A 22,443-nucleotide genomic window follows, 5' to 3' on the forward strand; every position below is an offset into this window, starting at 1 on the left:
TTTAGTTCGTCATTCTTTTGTTTGTTAGCTTCTTCTTAAAAAAGACCCTTTGACATTTCCTGTAGTGCTGGTCTGGTGGTGATGAACTCCTTTAGCTTTTTCTTAACTGTGAAGCTCTTTATCTGACCTTCAATTCTAAATGAAAGCTTTGCTTGGTAGAGCGATCTTGGTTGTAGTTCCATGTTTTTCATCACTTTGAATATTTCTTGCCACTCCCTTCTGGCCTGCAAGATTTCTGTTGAGAAATCAGCTGACAGTCCTATGGGTGCTCCCTTGTAACTGCTTTTCTTTTGCTGCTTTTAAGATTCTCTCTTTGTCTTTAACCTTTGGCATTTTAATTATGATGTCTCTTGGTGTGGGCCTCTTTGGGCTCCTCTTGTTTGGGACCCTCTGTGCTTCCTGGAATTATAAGTCTTTTTCTTTCTCCAGGTAGGGGAAGTTTTCTGTAATTATTTTTTCAAATAGGTTTTCAATTTCTTGGTCTCTTTCTTCCCCTTCTGGCACCCCAATAATACAAATGTTGGGCCTCTTCAAGTTGTCCCAGAGGCTCCTTATACTATCTTCATATTTGTGGATTCTTTTTTCTTTTTGCTCTTCTGGTTGGGTGTGTTTTGTTTCCTCATGTTCCAAATTGCTGATTTGATTCTCAGTGTCCTCTACTCTACTGTTGATTCCCTGTAAATTATTCTTCATTTCAGTTCGTGTAGACTTCATTTCAAATTGGTACTTTATTATGTTATCGATTTTCTCAGTTATTTCCCTAATAGTCTGCTTAAACATCCTTATAAACAAAATTCTGAACTCTGCATCTGTTAGCTTGCTTGGATCTATTTCATTTAGTTCCTCTTCTAGAGATTTCTTCTGTTCCTTCCTTTGTGACATGTTTCTTTGCCTCCCCATTTTGGCTGCTTCCTGGTGTTTGTTTCTATGTATTAGGTAGAGCTGCTATATCTCCTGGAATGTGTAGAGTGGCTTTGTGTAGTAGGTGTCCTGGAGGGTCCAGTGGCTCAGCCTCCCCAGTCACCTGAGCTGGGCCTTCCAGGTGCTCCCCTGTGTGGACTGTGTGCACTGTCCTGTTGTAGTTGAGCCTTGGTTGCTGTTGGTGTCACTAGGAGGAACTGACCCCCAGACCAATCAGCTGTGACGACCAGCTGCAACTACAGCCAGAGAGCTGCTGTGCTGGAGACACCCCTATGGAGCAGGATTTACTTCAGTGGGGCTTTGGTGTTCACCAAGTGCGCCCCTTGAGTGTGTCACTCGTGGCTGTTGTAGGGTTGTAATCTAGCATGGCCAAGTCTGACCACCAGGTGCACTGTCTCTGGGGCCTCCAGGGAGGTGCAAAGTCAGCCTGTGCCAGTGCCTTGCCCAGGGTCACCCAGCATGAGCTACTCAGCAAACTGTAGTTGGCTGCTACTTGTGCTGGGCTTGGAGGAGCCCAGGAGAGGCCAACCTATGAGCCAGTGCAGGCTGCCACTAGTGCCAGGCCTGGGGCCTCTTACCAAGCCATATGGGGCAGCTGCTGCTGGTTTGAAAGATTTTAGGAAAGTCCTAAGCATGAGGCTGGAGAGGCTACTTGCACAGAAAAGCCCCTGGAAATGGCCTGGATGAGCTGCAGGTGGGAGGGGCGGGGCCTCCGGGAATCACGGGGCGGGGCCAAAGGTGTGAGTCAGGTGCTGGCGATTCAAATATGGCGCCTGCCTGCCGGCTGTGCGGGGAGGACTCGCCAAGGGAGCCACGGCCTCTGCCAGCCCTTCTGCCTGGGAGGAAGCCGCCCTCCGCCTCTCGCCCGGATCTCAGGCAGGTTAGTTCCCCCCCGAGTGTCCCGGGTCCCTTCAGGCCGCTCCCGGCGCTGGGCTCGGAGGGAGCGTCCGAGTGAGTCCGTGCCGGGCCCTTTAGAGGAGCTGCTGGGGCTCCCGCAGCCTCCGCGACCCTCAGGGACAGTCCCCGCTGGTTTCACAGCCCGGAGTTGTGGGGACATCTCTTCCCAGCCCTGGGGCCCTGGGCTGGGAGCCGGATGTGGGACTGGGACCCCCTCATTCCTCTGGGAAACCTCCGCCACCAAGATTCCCTCCCAGGTGTAACCCGAGGCCCCGGGGGTGGGCCCGTTGCCGGGTCTCTGCGATTCAGCCCCGATCCGCCCGTGTCTCGGCCCCTCCTACCGGTTTCGGTGCTTCTTCAGGTCCCTGGTTGTGGGGCTTCTGTGCAGCCAGGTCTCAGGAGGCTCTGAGTGCTGGTGGTTCTGTATTTTAGTTGTGATTTTGATGCGGTTGCGGGAGGCGGCGGGGGCAGCTGTTACCTCCGCGCCATCTTGTTTCTCCTCTTTCTGTCCCTTGTCAATTCTGATTCATCCTTCAGATCTTATTTTAAGCAGTATGGTTTCAGGAAAGGCTTCTCTGGTCCGGTGAAATCCCCAGTAGTACCATTTCCCTCTTTTCCTGAGCATTCTTTATAATGGCAACTTTGCCTTTAGTTAATATGTCTCACCCTAGACTGTGGGGAGGACATCATGTGATTTGGCCTAGTTTTGCATTTTCAGTGCTCACCCAATTGATATTGAACCATCCGTGCAGCATTTACTGAGCAGCAACTAGGGGTGAGGTGCTGTGCTAGCTGCTGGGGGCAAACAAAAAAGGAAACCTGGCCTAGGCTGGGGGAGTTGGGACATTGGAAATGCTCTTCTGCAGATCCCCCCGGTTTACTCAGGTGTTCAACCAACAGCAACTGTATATGAATTACATAGTGATATCAAGTACCTTTTAAACAGTTTCTCTTTCATACCTACCCAGATACAATTCATAATTTTTTTTCAGCTGAAGGAGTAATGAAATCCTGATAGGTGACCTAAGCTTACACTGTATGAAAAATCCAGCTAGAGAAGCCCAACACTCCTATTTCCTGGCACTGACTCCAACCAAAACCAACATCCTTCCTTTCCCAAAGATAATAAATAATGAATGATTGCCCAAGACTCTTGGAAATTTTTGAGGATAGAACTTCACCATTTCTCGACTAATGGAATTATGAACAATTTAATCAGGCCATGAGCTTTTTTTAACATTATATGGATGTTTTAGCAACTCTTTCTATTATTTCCCAGATATGTGTAGCACCGACACTAATATTTTAAGTCTTGTGACAAATATTCTCATAGTTTCCAAGTGGAACAAAATGATGGATGAGCATTTTGTAAGTGCAAAGTGGTTCAAGTATGGCCAAGATACACTCTTAGCTAAAACTCAAGGAAGTGATGACTTTATACAAAGGCTTGTTAAAAAGTCCAGAAAGGCCCCCTTTTTGGAAAGAAGGAAAGGGGAACTGGAATTTAATGTTTATCAAATACTTGCTAAATCAAGCTCTACTTTTAGCCCCTAGTTTCTCTTATTTGAGAGAAAGCATTATGTAATAAGAGGCATACTTTTCAGAACACATATCAAACTAGGCTTGTTCTGCATTAATAAGAAGAGGGGTTGTCAAAGTCCTTAACTGCTTAGTAATTATTGTCAACACATATGGCATTTACTATGTAACAAGTGCTACTCCAGGTGCTTCACATACATTGACTCATATAAGCCTCAAAACAACTTTAAGAGGTAGGTACTGATATTAATCCATTACATGGGTGAGAAAACTGAAGCATAGGTAGGAAAAGTAAGTGGCCCAAGTCACAGAACTAATACAACAGCAGGCTAAATTTGAACCCCAGAAGTCTGGTTTTAGAGCCACTGTGCAAACTGCCCCTTTGGGACTTTTTCAATTCTTAAAGTAGTTCAAAAATCACCTCATTGCAAACAAAATTCATTATCTTTATCATAGGATGAAAAACTCAAAAGTCAGATAATTTCAATCTACCCATAGTTGAAATTCCATCCTTTGAAGGCCAGGAATCTTGAACTACAATATAAGCCAAGAGAAAATCTACTTTATACAAGCTGACTCACATGTCATTTCAGGCATGCTTTATGTTTGCCTAGATCAGTGTTGTCACTGAATTAGTGATAAAGGTAACATAACTTATAATTGGCAATACTGTGATCACACAATATCATTCTACACATATAAACCAATTATTAACCAACTGCAGTGAGTTTGGAACCACCATTATTTCAAATCTCCAGTTACGGTCTTTTCTGAATACCTTCTACTTGGGTAAGAGAAAAGACCACGGTTCACATATTCCACCTCCTTATCCAAACTCCAAAGAAGAAAAAACTTCATAATAACAAAGAATTGGTGAGTAAGGTTATTGAAATTATATTATTGTACCAGATCTTATTAACACTTAACTCATTTTCTTTAATGCCATTAGGTTAAACCATGTGAAATTGACAATAGTCAATCAATCAATTTGACCTACAAAAGTGGCAGTTCATATGGTTCAATCTAATTGGAAAGTCAGGCTTCATCACATATAATAAAGTCTAAGGTACTGTGTGTCATTTTCCCTAAAAGGAAGGACCAGTCAGCAGCCCACTGGGAGAGCTTCTAAGAATCACAGCTCTGGTGGACACTGTCTGGATTCCTTTAGCACAGAATAAATAGCTGGAAAATATTCAGGGTGAACCCTCTCCATAAATCTGAGAAGAAAACATCGATTTATGAGAGAAGATGATTTCAAAGGACAGTGTGATATGTTTCTCAAAAACTTACTTTTGAGACTGGGGGGAGAGGGAGACAAGGAGACTTATTGTTTAAAGGGTACAATGTTTTTGTTGGGATGATGAAGTAGTTTTGGGTTATAGACAGTGGTGACGATTATACAACATTGTGAATGTATTTAATACCACTGAATGTACACTTACAAATGGTTAAAATGATAAATACTATGTTATATATGTTTTACCTTATTCCTGGAATATACTTTATTTTCCCTGTTGCGATGTTGCTGTTGCAACTTACTTGAATTAATTAAAGACACTGATTTTATTATTTTAAAAATTCTGACACCTCTCTGAAGACATTGCAGTAGCTGATTCTATTTCACATTAGAAATAGGGACTGGGCATGTGGGTTAGACTCAGTACCTTTGTGGGAAATGTTGGCAGCATTTTGGTTTCTCAGTTCATCAGAGTTTTCACCTTAGCTGTCTCTGCATACACATCTGCACACACATTCACACACCACATACACCTGCAGTCTGCTGAGAACCACAGCGTCAGAGATTTGGGAATAAAAATCATCAACCTTGAAGCCATTGGCTGACATCCCACATGTTCTGGCAGCCGCTTCGAGTTGTCACTATCAGTTGTCTCACATCAAGTGAGTTAATAAGCTAATTTAGAGTCCTGGTGGGCAGATGTGCATGTAGGTCAAAGCCCTTTCCACAAGAATTGCTGGATTACTGATTCTTTCCCTTTAATTATAGGCCAAGGGCAGAAATAGCATTTAGACTTTGCCATCTCCAAAGGAAAAACATTCATCTAGTTTGGCGGCGTGGTTCTGATTCTTCATTAAACATATATTTATAATTGGAATTGTAAAGGGATTCTTCCTGTTACACTGCTCTACACTGAGCGGTCACAACCTTGTTCAATGTTGTTAGCCTGAGCCAGAAGGCCCATTATTGCTTTTGGACAACTGGGAAAGCTGACGTGTTCCAGTACCCTGTACTTAAAATACTTTATATGAAGCCAAAACTACAGTCATTCAGTTAAGAGAGCTGTGGACTTAAAAAGAAAGTTTTCTGTTGATTTATTATTCTGTGCTGGGAATCGCTGATGTCCACGTATGTTTCAGCTGATTTACTTCCCATTGAGTTATAAGGAGTTATATCCTGTTGCAAATCATGATTCATTTTAGTGGTTTGAAAGCAACATCATAATGTTAGGAAATTGTTAGTTTTTTGAGTTGTGTGAGAACTAATAAGGGGAAAGTTTAAAATTCTTCGCAGTTGTTTGTATTTGTGGTTTTGAACTACTTCCAACCCACAATTGAAATATCAGTTATGTTTAGTAGGTTGACCTACTAAATCTACTAAGCTAACTTTGAGTCAAGTCAAGCAATATATTTTTAAAACTAATAAATCTTCATTAATGATTTCTCTGTTCTAATGAAAATATTGACATTCTGTTCTAATGAAAAAATATATATATATTATAAAAAACATTAGAAGAAACAATGTAGCCCTGGCCAGTGTGGCTTAATGGTTAGAGCATCAGCCTGCACACCAAAGGGTCGTGGGTTCAATTTCCAGTCAAGAGCACTGACCTGAGTTGCAGGCTCGATCCTCAGCCTTGGCTGGGGCGTGTGCAGAAGGCACCCAATCGATGTGTTTCTCTCACATCGATGTATCTGTCTCTCTCTTTGTCTCTTGCTCTCCCCCCTCCCTCCCTTCCACTCTCTCTAAAAATCAATGGAAAAAATATCCACAAGTGAGGATTAATAACAACAACAACAAAAAACAATCAAATTGTATATATGAAACTGTAAAAAACAGTAAGTCCTAAGTCCTCATGCCACTCTTAGGAGAAAGTGGAAGTATAAATAACACATTAGATTATTTAATGCAAAAGAAGCTTTTGATGGTTTATGTCAACACTGTACTGTTTCTCTTATCCAACTATCTTGGAAGAATGGTCAAAATTCCTGGCTACTGCACCCTTCTCTCTGATTCCTTCCAAAACCCATTGTCATCTCCCCAATCTCTCTATTGAAACTGCTCTCTCAGAGGTTTCCAATAGCCTCAAACTTCACAAACTAAGTGACTGCTTAGGCTTGTTTCGCCTGTCTGTGGTATGCTCCTGTTGACAACTCATTCCATTTAAAACCTTCCACTCAGTCATTCAGTCAACAAATACTTATTTTATTTTTTGCTTATCTGAAACATGCATGAGTGTGCATATGAAACTTTCATATCTCTCAGATGTGATTGCTGTGCTCCTAATCCATCACTGGATCTTCTGCTTTAAATATTTTCTTTAAAACAGTGATGGACCTGCACGTATCTGTCCAATTCTTCTGCCAGCAGTTCATATCTGAAGAAGGCTGGCAATGTTTAAAGGCGCAAAACATGGAAGCTCAAAGAAAACTTGATTAACACACTGCCAGCTACCAAAATTATCTGCCTATGCATTCTTAGTAGCTGTGTTAAGGGTTGACAAGTAGTCCTCTTGTTAAAAATGACCTCTTTTCATAGAGCATTTTGAAGAAAACAGGATGTTGTATAGGGATGTTTACTAGGCTTACAGTTTTAATTTTAGGATCTGTATATTTAGCTATTACTTAACTTCTTCATAAAAATGCCAGCTACTTCAAAAATATCCACTGCGCTTGGGAACCTCAAAATACGGCATGAGAATGATGGAAACTGGACAGAGGTGGGTAGGAGGACTGGGGCGTCTAAGAATCATGGGGTGGCGCAGAATGCTGGTGTGTTCTAAGTGCCTAATTTGCCCTCACTACTCCTCTTGTAACATAGGTTCTGTTTTTTTCATTAACAGTAGGTCCTTTGTTCATTTTAGATAGATGATGGATGTTTGATTCCCTGGAGATTATTTTCCCTCACCATATCCAACTTATTCAACTGGACCAGACTGGTGACATTTCTCTATGGTTTTTTTTAACATCTCAGAAGTAAAACTGAACGTAAGGTAAGACCAAGTCGCATACATGAAAGGATTTTGAGTTTCTTATTCTTGAGTGGAGGGCAAGAAGGAAACATTAGGGGGAAGAAAGCCCTGCGGGAAATATATGAACATCTGAGAGTAAAACAATGGAAGAGGTTAGAAGAAGGAAGGACAAGTCATTTATTGAGATAAACTAATATATAATATATCACATTATTTCTAATTGTTTGGGTATTCACATGTGGTACTTTGACTTGGGAAATTACACCAGGGCTATTTCCTAGTGCCCTTTGGCCTTAGCACTGAAGTTCTAGCACTAGGAGACTTCAAAATGTCACAATCTGCGTCCTAGTCAAGCCATGATGAGCTGTCCCTCCTTCCAGGAACACAAAGAGGGTCTTGGAAAGAGCAAAATTGCATGAGATTTGAGGAAAAAAAATACCCTTCAGAAATAACCTCAGGAAAACATGAAGGAATGGCAAAATTACCTAATGTGGACTCGCACACCCTGCATCTGTTTATTTGTTCAAGACTAATGTCGCTAGTTTGTTCTCCGTGATTTGAGAGGTCTGCCAATCTTGAGCCTTCTTTCCAGTCATTAGAGGGCCCATTCCATAGCTGGATATGACTGCCACCCAAACCACCACTGCAGCCCTTGAAAGTTGGTGCAGAGTTCTTGGGCACTCAGCTTCTACTGAGAGAGCATGGTGCTCTTCCTTGAGTTACACTCTCAGTTCCATCCTAGGGATAAGTCTTCCTGGGCACTTTTCATTCTACTGATGTAGAGACTAATGGGATGTTCTCCTTATGAATGCCACTGCATGACTCTCATATATGGGAACCAGGCTGAGGTGCCCTTGGAGCCAAGGCTTCATTATGAAGAACATCTATGTTTTGTTTCTAAGGAAACAAGGGCATTCAGGGCAAAATAGAAACTACTTTACATGTGGAAAATATTAATGACAGAAATGGTGAAACAAGGCCAGAATCACATTTTTTCTTGATTTATCACATGCTATTCCCCCCCCCTTTTGTTCTTTGGCCACCTTGACGGCAAATCCTTTGACGAAGAAAATCCAACCACTAGAGCAACAGAAGGGGATTGTGATTCCTGAGAGAGACCATTCATAAATTTAGGCAGGCCCCATCTAGAACCTCTCAGGGAATATTTACAAATGTTACAAATCTAAAGGTTTTTATTTTAAGGTCTTATAAGAAACAAAATGTATGAAAGAGCACTTTACTGGTTTCTTTTTCCCCATGCAATTCCCTTCTTTCTTTTCCTGCATTTCTAGATAAACATTATAGCCAAGTTAGAAAGGTACCTCTGAACAGACTATTGTTTCCAGCCAGAGTACATTAGAACTGGAGACAGATGCAATTTCCATACTGTCCAAAAGAAATGCATTTGTCTCAGATCGACTATTCAGGAAATTGAGTACTTTTTCTAAGGAGATAAATATAATATGGTGGTTAAGAGCAGATTGGCTGGGTTTAAATTCTGGCTCTGTCCCTGGCTCACTGTGTAGACTTGGACCCATTGCTTAAACTCTCTGTGCCTTAGTAACCTAATCTGTACCTAATCTTGTGGTAAGAAAAGAGTGTGCCTTGAAGAGCATTTAGAACTGTATCTGTACATAGAAATAATCAATAAATAAGTGTTATCTATTATAGAAGTTTAAAAATAGATAATCCTCCCCTGTGCCCATTAAAAAATACAGAATTACTGGATTTTAAAGACTGTTTCTGTGCAAATTGCAGTAGCAATTTCTTAAAAATATTTTGTGATAAAATGATAATGGATGAAATGTCACTGTAAAACAGAACATTATTTTTAGATTGAGAAGAAAATAGCTTATTAAGTCTTTAAGATTTAGAAGTACCTTCTGGGATGCAAAATGAAACTATTCCCTGAAACCTGACTTTTAATATAATACAATACACTCATAACTATATAAAATTTTAAAAAATAGTGATCAATGTGACATGCATCCCTGGTTGACAGATCCAAAGAGAAGTGGAAATTAGTAATAGTGTCAAAGTAAGAGTCCAGAGACCACTACACCTGTGACCTTAAACCAGAAATATAACTAGAAGAAAAAAGAGACTCATTCCCATCTTACCTCCTCCCAACAACTTGAATATGCTCTAGAAATTGACATCTTTTCAGTTGGCAGTGAACGTTATATGTTCACCTGGCCGTGAAATTCATGATTAACATCTAAGTGGTCATTTTAGGTATGTATCTTTTACCACAATTTAAAAATAAATAAATTAGGAGACGCCCTTAGAAAAGTGATGAAGTCCTCGAATACTTTTGAAACAACTCCTTTTATGATGTTGTGAAAGTCAAGCATGATGTGTTATTACATCACAAAATTACAAGCTCCCCCAAGCACTCAACTTTTTATGTATTTATTCTTTCTAAGAATAAGTGCATGGTTGGAATGAAAAGCTAAATTCTGTTGAAATGAATTTATTTACAAAGGAAAACCTAAGTAGTAATTATATGAGAGATAAAGAGAAGTGATCAAATGGGCACCTTTTTATGGACTGCCATCAACCATCTCCCAAAGCCACAAGCCTGCTCCCAACCCAGCACTTCCTCAGTTGCCCTCCAGAGCTGAAGAGCCTGGCTCTGCCCCTGCCTCCGGCAAGCATTTGGTTTCCAGGCTTTATTTCTTATTTTCCAAAGTGAAAACTTTGAGGCAGTATGATCTCTAATATCCCTTGTGGCTCAAAAATTCTCTAGTTCTATTACTGTTGCAAACTCCAACCCTGACCCCAGATTGTAAGCCTCTCTTTCACAAACATGTGAAAATTATCATCTTAGGTATACAAAGAATCCTAAAAATAAGCATGAACTGTCAAAATATTTTTTTTCTTGCTGCAGGATTTTACCTACAGCCAAAGCAATTTTATAAAAACCTTCTACTCGGTATTCAAAAAAGCCATTTCTTTCCCCCAGAGAAAATTAATCATAGGCAAGGACTGGAAAAGACACTTTCCCCAGATGCAGCTTGAGCGAGCTCCTGCGGAGAAGCCCATTCTATTTTAATTTGCCAATTAAAAGTGGCCTGGGGAATCACACACTGTCATTATCTCATTAAAAATACTATACTTGTCACTCCCTTTCCTCTGAAAACAGAACACTCAAGTAGACCAACTGCTCCCCACAACTTAAATTTAATAGCACTTTTAAAATATTGTCTTTATCTAGAGTCCTCTGGGGACTTCACCTTCAGCTGCTATTAACGCCATAAATTCCACAGATCTCCAGTCACTAACTCAACTCCGTTTATTGGATATTTACTATATCCATGAAATTTATTAGGCATTGAGAAGAATTAAAAAGGAACTGGGAGGCTTGCTTTCAGCAAGTTAATGGCCACTCTCATTGGAAAACAGAGCCTTCTGCAGACCCTTTTATAGCATTTTTGGTTTTGTTTGGCTCTTACTCGACCCCTCCCTACATCTTGCCTGGTTATCTGTGGGATCACATGACAAGCATGGCACTGATGACTCACATTACACCCTTGTTAAAAACAAAAAAGCTTGATTTCTTTTGGTATAACAGTTATAAATTCTCTTCCCTTATAAAATGTATATTGAGTTGGCGCATGTGGGAGAGTCATTTGACTTAACTTGTTACTACTTACCAGCTTCTAATGAGCCATATAAGGACTAGAGAGGGCAGAAGCAAACAAGGAAATGCTGCAGATTCTGATAATGGTTTGTTTTTAATAATGCCCCTTTGAATAATGTAATAATAAATGACAAAGCTATACCAATGACTTCCTACATGTACTTGAACATGATTCTATGTATATGCCTGCAGGTTATTTTGTTTCTCCAAAGATGCTTCCTTGAAGAGTCCATTGACTTCTGTCTAATAAAAACATGCATTACCATAGCTCACTAGGAGAAAGGGACTCTGCTTGTCTTTAACCCAAGAACAGGATTACCTTATTGCCTTGAAATCCCTTCGGGCCTGGATCCCCTGGAGGTCCACTGATGCCCTGCTCCAAGATGAAAACCAAGAATTAGTTTCAATGACCCTATGATAACTAGAGTGACTGTCCTACCCTGACACAATCTCAGGCTAAAACAAAGGAGTTGGTGGTTAACTAGATGTTGTCTAGGAAATCTTGCGTGGAGTATAATTTTCAGTAGACTTTTTGAAATACTGAAATTCTTCACACACACACCCCAGCCCCCCCCCCCATTATAACTGTAGAAGAAGCAAGTTCACAGACTAGAAAAAAATCATCCAGATTATTTTTTCAAATCTATGAGATGTGTCTAACTTAAATAAATGCCTTAAAGAATCATTGTTATTGAGCATCAGCTACTTATAGTGACAAATCAATACAAACACTTAATTTAGATAAAATGCACGACTCTTCCAACTCTATTAGAGTAGCACTGCAAAAGCAGTTATTCTGCTTTTAACTACTTTGACTTTATCTGTCTTCCTAGACTCTAATTTTTAAACTTTTATCCCTTCAACCACTCACTAAGTAGACTCACCTGCTGGTACCTATCTTTAGGGAGCCTGAATTAGTTATTAAGACATTAAGGTAGTAGTTTCCAAACTTGACTGAACATTGGAATCACTTGGGGATCTTTAAAAATATTGATGCCTAGCTCCAATCCCCAGACATTCTGATTGAGTTGGCACGATGCAAGCGGGCAAAAGGATTTTTAAAACTTCCTAAGTGGTTCCAGTCTAGACTTAGATATGGTTTTAGCCTCCTTACCTGAAGTCCTCTGGGTCCTTTTGGTCCATATGGCCCTGGGGATCCCTGTGGAATAAAATTAATGGTGAATCACTCTAAATATCCATCTTCAAAGTGCAATGACTGCAGGTGTTCTCTGTAATGGCCAATCTTCCCTGGTGATCCAAACCTCAAAGCCAATATATTCAGTGTTAATGAAATGATCCTAATTAACAAGCCAAGTGTGTGGGGAGGGGTCAAACTTTTCTTTAGCAAACAGACTCCAAGAAAGCATAATTTTAGTTGTAAGTTCTTGGCCTATATATTGACATTTTAATCAAAGTAAATGACTTCTCAAGTAAACTTGGTGGAATAATGTTTTCTTTTATTTTTCTTTTTTTCAATTCTTCACCCAAGGATATTTTTTCCATTGCTTTTCAAAAAGAGTGGAAGGGAAGGAGAAAGAGAGAGAGAGAGAGAGAGAGAAAGAAAGAGAGAGAGAAACATCAATGTGAGAGATCAAGAGATCGATTGGTTGCCTCCTGCGCTCACCCCAACCCAGGCCAGGGATTGAGCCTGCAACTAAGGTACATACCCTTGTTCAAAATCAAACCCAGACCCTTTGGTCCACTGGCTGACACTCCAACCACTGAGCAGAACCAGCTAGGTCAGTAATATTGTTTTCTTCCAACAAGATGATATCAGTTAAATTAATTTAGTGAGTTTCTCCAATGTCTGCATCACTATTTTGCCCATCTTTAAGACATGAAACTTGGCAAAATATTGTTTGTGCTCAACACTCTTCTAATATAAAATATTTCGGTATGTTCCATAACTAGGAAACCCTTTAAAGTTTATTTTTGTTAGAGTATATTATGGTCTAGTCTCTTTTATTCTCAGATTTCCACTTTTTTTCTGCTTTTGTCATATATGTGTCCCTTCACACTGCTGTTAGCATATTTTCATCCAATTTTATTCCCAATAGATTTTTCTTCAAATAATTTAATCAAAGTGTATATATCTTTTTTATGTTTTACTTATTTGTTCTTCTGTTGTATCAAAAATATTTTTCCATGTCATTAATAACTCTTAGTAAACTGCGTAATATTCAAGAACATAAATCTGTAATGATTTACTAACTCATTTCTCAAGTTTGTACATTTAGATTGTTTCTGATGATGATTTTTAGATAATGTTATAATGAACATCCTTATGTATACATCTTTGTCCAACTTCTGATTCATTCCTAAGGATAATTTCCTAGGAGAGGATGCCTGATGCAGAGACAGACAATAAGCACATTTAAGATTCTTACTCTCTTTTGCCTCTCACACCTTCTATGGGAAGAAAACATGAAACCTTTCTCCATAAAGTTTGTTCAGATTTCCATTCTCACTACCTCTGTAGAGAGAGCACACCTTCATCTTACAGAATCCCCGTCAACACCAAGTATATGTTATTTCAGTGTTTGCTAATTTGATAGGTGAAATAATATTTTAATGTTTTAATTTTACTTATCTGATGGCTTATGTATTGGCTATTTTTTTTATTTATGAGCCATTTTTACTTTTTTGGGGGGGTTCTGATTCTTTGTATGTTTTACTTATGAATTTATGTGAATTCTTCATGCCAAGGACACTATTTCATTGGCCCTACGCAAGCATTTTTCAAATTTTCACATCTCTGACTTTGGGATACATCTTACAATCAATTGCATCTTTATAATTGGAAGCATTTTTTTAAATTTCTTTTTGGCACAGAATATAATAGAGCATTTAACAGCCCTTGGCATCTTAGTCAATGGAATCTAATACTCTTTGTCAGCTATAGCTTTTGTTTTGGCTCTCTCTCCTCCATGTGTCCCTTCTGCTGTAACTCTGAGTCCATCTCCCAATTCCAGTCATCTCCCAGGAAGAATCCATTCATTATCGCACTTTCCCTTTTGCCCAGAGATCATTACCAGGCCTACATTTTCAGATCCACCTGACCTTTCACTCTCCCGCAGTTTAAAAGCTTTCAGAAAGTCTCAAGCTATTTAAAGAGGTTAGTTACATGTGCCACTGTCCTCACCCTATCCTTTCCTTTTCACCTTCTGCCTCGTTTTCTCTCCTTGAATCTCTGTCACAACTAAAATATAGATATTGGGAGACTTTGGTTACCTTAATGGCACGCTCTTAATAGTTCTTAACTGCAATGAAGACTACTTTTACTGCGTGCTTTTTTTGCCCTTTTATTATTATCTTTCAAATGCACTTGCCATGTATTTCTGGCCCATTAAGGAACTCTTTAACATAGTTAATACTGTCTCCGTTTAAATACTTTATTCATGTTTATTTTTTTAATGAAAGGTAAATACCTACTCAATTGTCTGTGGTTTGCCGCATTTTCAAAATTTCAAACCCCTACTTCGTCTGGTCCCACCACATTATTTATAACCATTTCATAGTTATTTATAACTTATTTCATAGAGTTCTTTATTCTGCTTTGGAAAGCGCTTATTCTCAGTGTTTACAACTGGAAAACAATCCTATTTTTTTCCAATTGGAGCTTGAATTGACTCTTTGCTGGTTAAATTATTCTTTTCACCATAACATTGAATAGGCCTGGCCTCAAAGGTTAGGGTACCACAAAGCAAAGTCTCAATGGTCCATAAGAAAGGCATCTGGGGGCGCTGTTAATTAAAGTTAGATATGACTTTGTTTTCTGCTGCATGTTTTACTGATGTGAAAATTGAGCCAATGACTTTCCAACTCTAATACTGAGATCAAAATAATGCATCCCAGTAATTTCCTTTTATTTTTTTAATTGTTCAGGAATTTTATATATATATATAAAATATTTTATATTTTATATATATTATATATATATGTATAGCTGGTATACAATCTTATATTGGTTATATTAGTTCTGGGTGTACAATATAGTGATTCAACATTTTTATACCTTACAGTGTGATCACCCCATTAATCCTAGCAATCACAATATTGTTGACTATATTCCCCTTCCCCTTTGCCCCCATCCCCCACTCCTGGTAACCATCCCTTTGGTTTCTGTTCAAACCAAACCAACCAAGCAGACAAACAAAAACAGACTCATAGAAACAGGAATTTCCCCTTAAGGCAACTCCGCCCCAAAGGATCACAGCTGTTAGTATTTTATAAGCATGTTCCTTACTTTGTCACCTTTTATTCCTGGTTTACCGCATTCTCCGGATGCACCCTAAAAAATAAATAAATGAAACAAATAAGAGGCCACTTGCTGTCATTCAGTGTTAGGATTTTCTTTAAGGATTCCCAGCAGAGTCTTATGACACAGCACTCTGACGGATTATACCCAGTTTAATCCTCAATCCTGTGGGTTGTTTGGGCATTGGACTCTGAGAAATTTTATCCATGAGTCACCTTTGACTCTTTGACTTGACAGAATCAAATCAGTGATGCCACCTAATGAGGCTTAACATTTTTGAGAGACGGATGAAACTGAAAGAAAAGAAGCTAAGGTTGACTGAGCATCTACCATGGATTATATGCCCTTTGCATGTGTGATTTAATTGAATCCACAGTACAGCCCAATGAGATCAGTTTTACAATTCCTACTTTATAGATGAGAAAACTTAAAGCTCAGCAAGACTTCTTTCCATCAGAGAGCTAGTAAGGAGAATCAGGGTCTGAACCCAGGTCTACCTTGACTCAGAGTCCCTTTTGTTCCCACAACACCAAGCTCCAGCCCCAGTACCAACTTTGACCAAGTAGTAGCTTTTGCCTAGAGAGTGTGAGGGAAGAGTCCTGAGACCATGTCCCGCCTTGGTAGGGAAAGGAGCCTTTGTTAGCAAGGCCTGCTGTGAGAGACAGCGGGGCACGGTGGCCAGCACACTATGCATTTTCCATCATCATTCTTCACGGTCCTGCCTTTCCTGGAATAGTAACCAAAAAAACTGACGTATAAATTACGTTTCACAGTTTATTATTAATGTTATTTTACAGAAATTATCTCAGTTAATCTGAAACCATCTGTCTGGGGTAGATATGACTAGCCCAATTTTACAGTCTAAAATTTTGTGACTCAGTTTTGCTCAGGACTTCTAATACGTGAACTGTAACAGAGTCGATTCGAATAACAACGAACGTTAGAATTTCAAAGAGCTTTCGTATATATATTCTGAGCCTCAGAGCAATTCCTCTTTTTAAGATAAGGCAACTCAGTCCTTTGGAGATTTACTGAAATATATGTGCTAGCCAATGACTCCTAGTCCACTGCCCTCACCACTAGTTTCTGCTTCTATTGCTGCTTTATTTTCTGTGTGCTGCTCAAGGCATGCTGCTCAAAGTGCCACTACACAATGACATAAGGAACTTGCACTAAAATGTACTTTAGTGCCCTGCTTCCTTCACCAAGGACATCTTGCTATGAAAAATAAATGTCAGCTGAACTAAACAGTATACATAGCGATCTAGTGGATTTATATTCTGGTGCAAGCTTTATCTTATCACAAAATAGCAACAAACATTTCACGGATTGACAGCCAGCCTGCCCACACTTTGAACAGCGCTGCTCCAAGAAGGGAGATCACAACTGTAACCACCAACTGTGGATGCAACGTATGTGCCAAAGCCTTTATATCACTGCTAATCCCCATGCCAGAATTGCAAAGGAGATATATCTCCATTCACAGATAAGGAAATTGAGGCTCAGAGAGATTGAGTAACTTGCCCATGACCACAAAGTGAGTCTGTTAGACTCTCAGGCCCATGTTCTTCATTAGCCACTCAAAGTTGAACAAAACACACTGCCGTGATCCACAAGTCCCTTTCCACTGACTCGACACTTCTGCCTAGGGTACTGCACAGGGTATTGCTGGCATGGGAGCAGGAAAGAGGGATGTACAATCCTTAGATCCAGCTATGCCTCATTCAAAAGCAATCTATTCTCTCCCCACATAATGTGAGTCAGACTGACCCAGGAAAACCTGAGCTTTCACTTCGAACAAGCCAAAGATTTATTATTGCAAGTGGAAAATCGCTCTTGAAGAATCCATTAGGAAGCAATTAATTTAATAATGTTGGGTGGGAATAAAATGAGTCAACCACCAAAATATAAAACAGAAAGAGCCATAAATACACTCAAAATGATTTGGGCCAGAATTCACATTCCATTAGTCCGGACAGATTGGTTAGCTATAGGGTCCTGAGGAACAGCATTTGTTTGGGGCGGGGGGCAGATTTCCATCAATGAAAATATTGTGCTCATGTTATTTGCCTCTGCAAAGGCGTTTTCTTGTTTGGTGGGCTCATTAATCCCTGTGGAATGGCCATAATTACACAGTTCCAGAGAGCAAGTGCCTCAGAAGGCTATGAACAGATTAGCTCTGTTCCCAGCCTCCGACTCCTGACGCTGCTGTTCCTGCTGAAATTCTGCTTTGAATGTCGATAGGTCAGGGTTACTGTGCTCTAACAGCCTGTACTTTCCAGTGAGATCTCCAATGAATCTATAATTCCCCAGAAGTTTAAATGAATATTTTCATATATAAATTATATATATGTATGTGTGTGTGTGTGTGTGTATAATATTTATATATATATCTTCCTGGTGTTGATAGTCAGCTCACTGTATAATTCAGGGTGGGGTGGGAGCATTCATAATTTTTCTCAGCTATATAGGACAATTTTGTAATCATGGGACTTTTTAAACTTTCCCACATTATCATTTACTTCCTATCTCTTCCTAATATCACCTTACATTCACAGACCAACAAAAAGTTTACAATATATTGTCATGCCCATTATTCCGTTTGATTCTCTGAAGGTCAGGGAGGCCTGTGCTAACCTGGTTCTATGTGGATGATGAACTGGACACTCCAAGAGGCTGAGTCACCCAGGTCCTTATGGCTAAGGGCAGAATCACCGCATTTCTTACACCCTTCCTCTTTTAGGCTTAACATCTCCAGTCATTGGGGATACATTTATTTTCCTATATGAAGGTTTACCCCAAATGTTTGCAGGGCCTAGGGATGAGGACAAGCAGAGGCCATATACCATATACCTAAAAAGTAGGAAGTTATAAATCAAGCTAAAAAACTCATCACATTCTAGCTTCCTTTCTTGACAAATAGACCTCCAAAGGAAATTTAAAAACCATAAATTTTGAGGTTCCTCAAAGGCCTATACAGGAGTAAAGCCCCAGCCTAGAGCCCAGCCCCCCCTTCACTTCCCACCCCCAGCTCCTTCCACAGGGAGAGATGCTGTGAGTGTACATGAAGGTGCCCACACAGCACAACAGAGGTCCCTTCACGGCCCCCTCCTGCTTGAGCAAACAGCTGCCATTTGGTTATCCCTCAGGCCTGGGAAGAAGATGAGCATGGGAAAGAGGTTTGTGTATGTCTTCAGAGCAGGCTCAGACCATTTTGCAAGGACTTTCTGCATCTTGGTTATCCAAAGCATGATCTAGGCGGAGGGGGCACAGGCCTCTTGCCTTGCGAGTCCTGACTCCAGGTGTGTGTGCGGGGGGGGGGGGCAGGAAACCCAGAGCAGCACCCTCTAAAGTGCAGGCCTCTTGCCCACATCTGAGGGTTTTACCACCTGTAGGACAGAATGGATGGTAGGGACATGTTCAGATTTCAGACAGAAAATCTGATAATAGAACAATGGCAGATTTATTAATGAACCTTTGAGCACTCCAAGGTTCCTGAGCTCCAGTCCAACTTGTTTATTTCTTTTGAATCAGAATGTTAATTTCTTCTGAATTAGTTTGATTAGTTTCCTAATTTGTAATTTGCAGATAATCTACCAACCCCTTCCTGTTGTTAGTTTGTTTGTCAAATTTATCCCCCCTTACAATCTCTACCCAGATGCCTAACTGAATGAAGTCAGTGGTTCTTCATGCCTAACCAGGATAAATTCTCTTTCTCCCATAAGAGGGTTGGATTTCTAGGTTTTATAGGAAGTTAAACACCAAAGGAGCAAACTAGTTGCAGTATTTCTGCATCCATTTGTACACTGAAACTTTTAGTCTGGATACCTTTGCTGCATGGCTGTTAACCTGGGGTTCTCTATTCATGTCTACAGAGCTCAGAGAAACTGGATACCAATCTCAGTAATCTCAAGGCACCGCCTGCCCCTTACAATACACACCCATATATTAAGTTACTATTTTGTGTCAGCAGAGTTGAGTATATTTACGAATTAGGGACTCTAGACTTACAGAAATGAAGGAAAGTAACTTATTCAGCACATAAATACAGTGATGTTTCCTTTTTGTTTCTGGAATTCTGGTCTATTTCTTATTACAAACTTACCTTCTCACCCTTGTACCCAGGAATTCCCTAATTAAAACGAGGAAAGAAAAAGTAAAATATGATATTAGAAAACATAGTTGGAGGAAGCATTTGATGTTTTTCATTTATAGCATATAACAAAACACGTCTTGTACAGTTTTGAAAAATAAGACCATTTAGATGTAGGCTGTTTCACTTTGCACTTAGGGAATGTACAGTTACTCGGGAGAAGAAAAGAACCTATTTTTCCTTGTATCACATTTATTCTCAGTTCCAGGTATTTTTTCAAACCCAGTTTCTTACCCTTTGGCCTGAAGCTGAAGGAGAGACTATACACTGAAACTCATTGTAGAAGTGAAGACCTGTAACAGTCCTTTCAAATTGTTATATTTGAACTATCACAGCTGACAATGTTTCACAGTGACAGGTACAGAAATTGGCTTTGAGAATGAGCTGGGATAATGTCCTTTAAAATGTCCATAAATATTTATATTTTCTTTTTTTTAAATATATCTTTATTGATTTCAGAGAAAGGAAAGGAGAGGGGGAGAGAGAGAAACATCAATGATAGGAGAGTCATTGATCGGCTGCCTCCTGCACGCCCCTAAATGGGGACCGAGCCCGCAACCCGGGCACGTGCCCTGACCAGGAATCGAACCGAAATCTCCTGGATCCTAGGTCGAAGCTCAACCGCTAAGCCACTCCCAGCCAGGCAATATTTATATTCTTTATGCCCCCCACTTTCAAATTCGGTCTAGAATCTAAACATCAAGCAAATGAATGGTTCCTTTTTCAACCCTAATGAGTCAGTGAGCTTTAAGTGACTACATTTTATCTCATGCTAAATAAGGAGCCAGAGCTTCTGCTCCTGTTGGCCTCTCTTGGGAACCCTGCACAGCCCTCTCCATGTGTCACTGCCCATAAGCCCTTCAAGTAATATGATACTGAATGCTAAAGGCACTGGGGAGTTACAACTTCAAGCAACACGTTGCAAGTCTTTTTCAAACAGGATTTCATGTCTTCACACACCTGTAGTTTTCAAGTATGAAAATAGAATTGAAAGACATATTTTAAGTGGGCTGGAGAAACTAGTGGAATAGGCAAGCTATTCTTGCAGTTACATGTGGGTCAGCCAACAAAATTTTGTTCTGTGTGTGACTTTGTTACAGAAAGTAAAAAGGACAACTCCGAGAAGGAAATAACACTGCTCACAAAGGAGTGGTCACTGAGAGATAGAAGATAGAAATAGAACTAGTCCAATATATTGTTGCTACAATTTAATCCATTTTTGGAAATATTTATTCACATAAATGGTTTAATTTTTAGTATGGTGCCCAGCTCTGTCCAATATAATGGGAGCCCCAAATGGAAGCCCCATATGTAATTCTAAATTTACCAATAGCCACATTAAAGTAGCAATGAACAGGTAAAATTAATTTTTAATAATAGAATTTATTTGTCCCAATAGGTCCAAAATACTGTCATTTCAGCATGTAATCATATAAGAAATATTGATGAGATGTTTTACACCTTTTTTTGGCTGCTAGGTCATGAGAGATACACACCATCAAATCTGGCATGTGTTTTATTTCTAAAGCACACCACAATTCAGGCTAGTCGTATTTTGGCTGCTTAGTAAGCCCAGGTGGCTACTGGCTTTCATTATCAGCCAGAGCAGCTCTAGCCAATGTCCCTGTTATTTCTCATGTGAGCTGTAGCAACAGACTTTCTAAGTGCTTCTTTCTTCTGCTTATTGCAACTTCAATTTCTCTTTTAGAGCCATGCCAGACTAATCTTCCAAACACATAACTTTTGGGTCATCTGCCTCATCTGAAATCTTGGGGAAGTGCCCATTACCTATAGAAACCCAGACCTTACAACTGGAATAGTGCACCCACTCTGACCTTCCAGCTGTGTCTGACAATACTCCTCTTCAGGCACCCTCTCTCACCATTTTCCCATACACTGCCTTCCCTCTGACTGCTGCTCAGGGTCCTCTCCATCTGGAACCTTCCTGTTCTGTCTTTTCCTCTCACAATACTACCTCATTTCAGGGGTCATCCCGTAAAATCTATCCTGACAACTCCAGTCTCTGAATTCCCGTAATACTTTGTGCATGCAATTCTCACAATATTTTTTTTTTAATATATTTTTATTGATTTCACAGAGAGGAAAGGAGAGGGAGATAGAGAGAGAGAAACATCAATAATGAGAGAGTCATTGATCGGCTGCAGCCCACAACTCGGGCATGTGCCCTGACTGGGAATCGAACCCTGATCGCCTGGATCGTAGGTCGACGCTCAACCGCTGAGCCACTCCCGGCGGGGCTCTCACAATATTTTGACACCCTGCTTCATATAGTGGCTATTTTAAATATCTTCTCTCTCCCATGAGATAATAAACGTTGCAAAAATATAAGTGCTTTGTCTTAATTTTATTTTCACTTAATAGCATGCTTTATGTATAGAAGATAATTAAGAAATGTTTCCTGAATAAGTTACACAAATTTCTGAATGAATTTCCATTGAAATTACCAAACTTTCTATCAGACTTTTTCATGAAGTTGTTTAAAAACACCAAGATAACAGTTTTTAAAACCTCTGGGTCCTAGACTAGAGCTTTCACCCCAGGAGACAGACTGAGAGTATAATGTGGCCTCCTTTTGCTCACTGTATACTTCTGTGCTATTTGCTACATTGCTGTAACTCCCCAGAAAAATGCAAATGAAAAATTTTTCTGTAATTATTTCTCATACAATTTCTGATAACTTCTAATTTTAGGGATAATCAATCAACTAAAATTATCTCTCTCCTCTCTGTTTTCTTCCCATCTATACAATTGAATTTACAAAAGCATAGTTTAGATTATATAATTGTTATGGTCCCAGAATTTT

General features: G+C 39.8%; 1 protein-coding gene across 1 annotated transcript in view; it reads right to left on the reverse strand.

Annotated features, from left to right (window-relative positions):
• COL28A1 (collagen type XXVIII alpha 1 chain) overlaps positions 1–22,443 on the reverse strand; it is a 139,362-nt gene that overhangs the window by 101,071 nt on the left and 15,848 nt on the right. Inside the window, exons 8-11 of the mRNA XM_081147142.1 lie at positions 19,572–19,598; positions 15,455–15,499; positions 12,323–12,367; positions 11,528–11,581 (exon numbers count right to left, since the gene is read on the reverse strand). Of these exons, the coding sequence (XP_081003268.1) occupies positions 11,528–11,581; positions 12,323–12,367; positions 15,455–15,499; positions 19,572–19,598 (171 nt within the window). The remainder of the gene's footprint in view (positions 1–11,527; positions 11,582–12,322; positions 12,368–15,454; positions 15,500–19,571; positions 19,599–22,443) is intronic.

This window comes from Miniopterus schreibersii (assembly GCF_964146895.1).
Source record: "Miniopterus schreibersii genome assembly, chromosome: 9".
Taxonomy (NCBI): domain Eukaryota; kingdom Metazoa; phylum Chordata; class Mammalia; order Chiroptera; family Miniopteridae; genus Miniopterus; species Miniopterus schreibersii.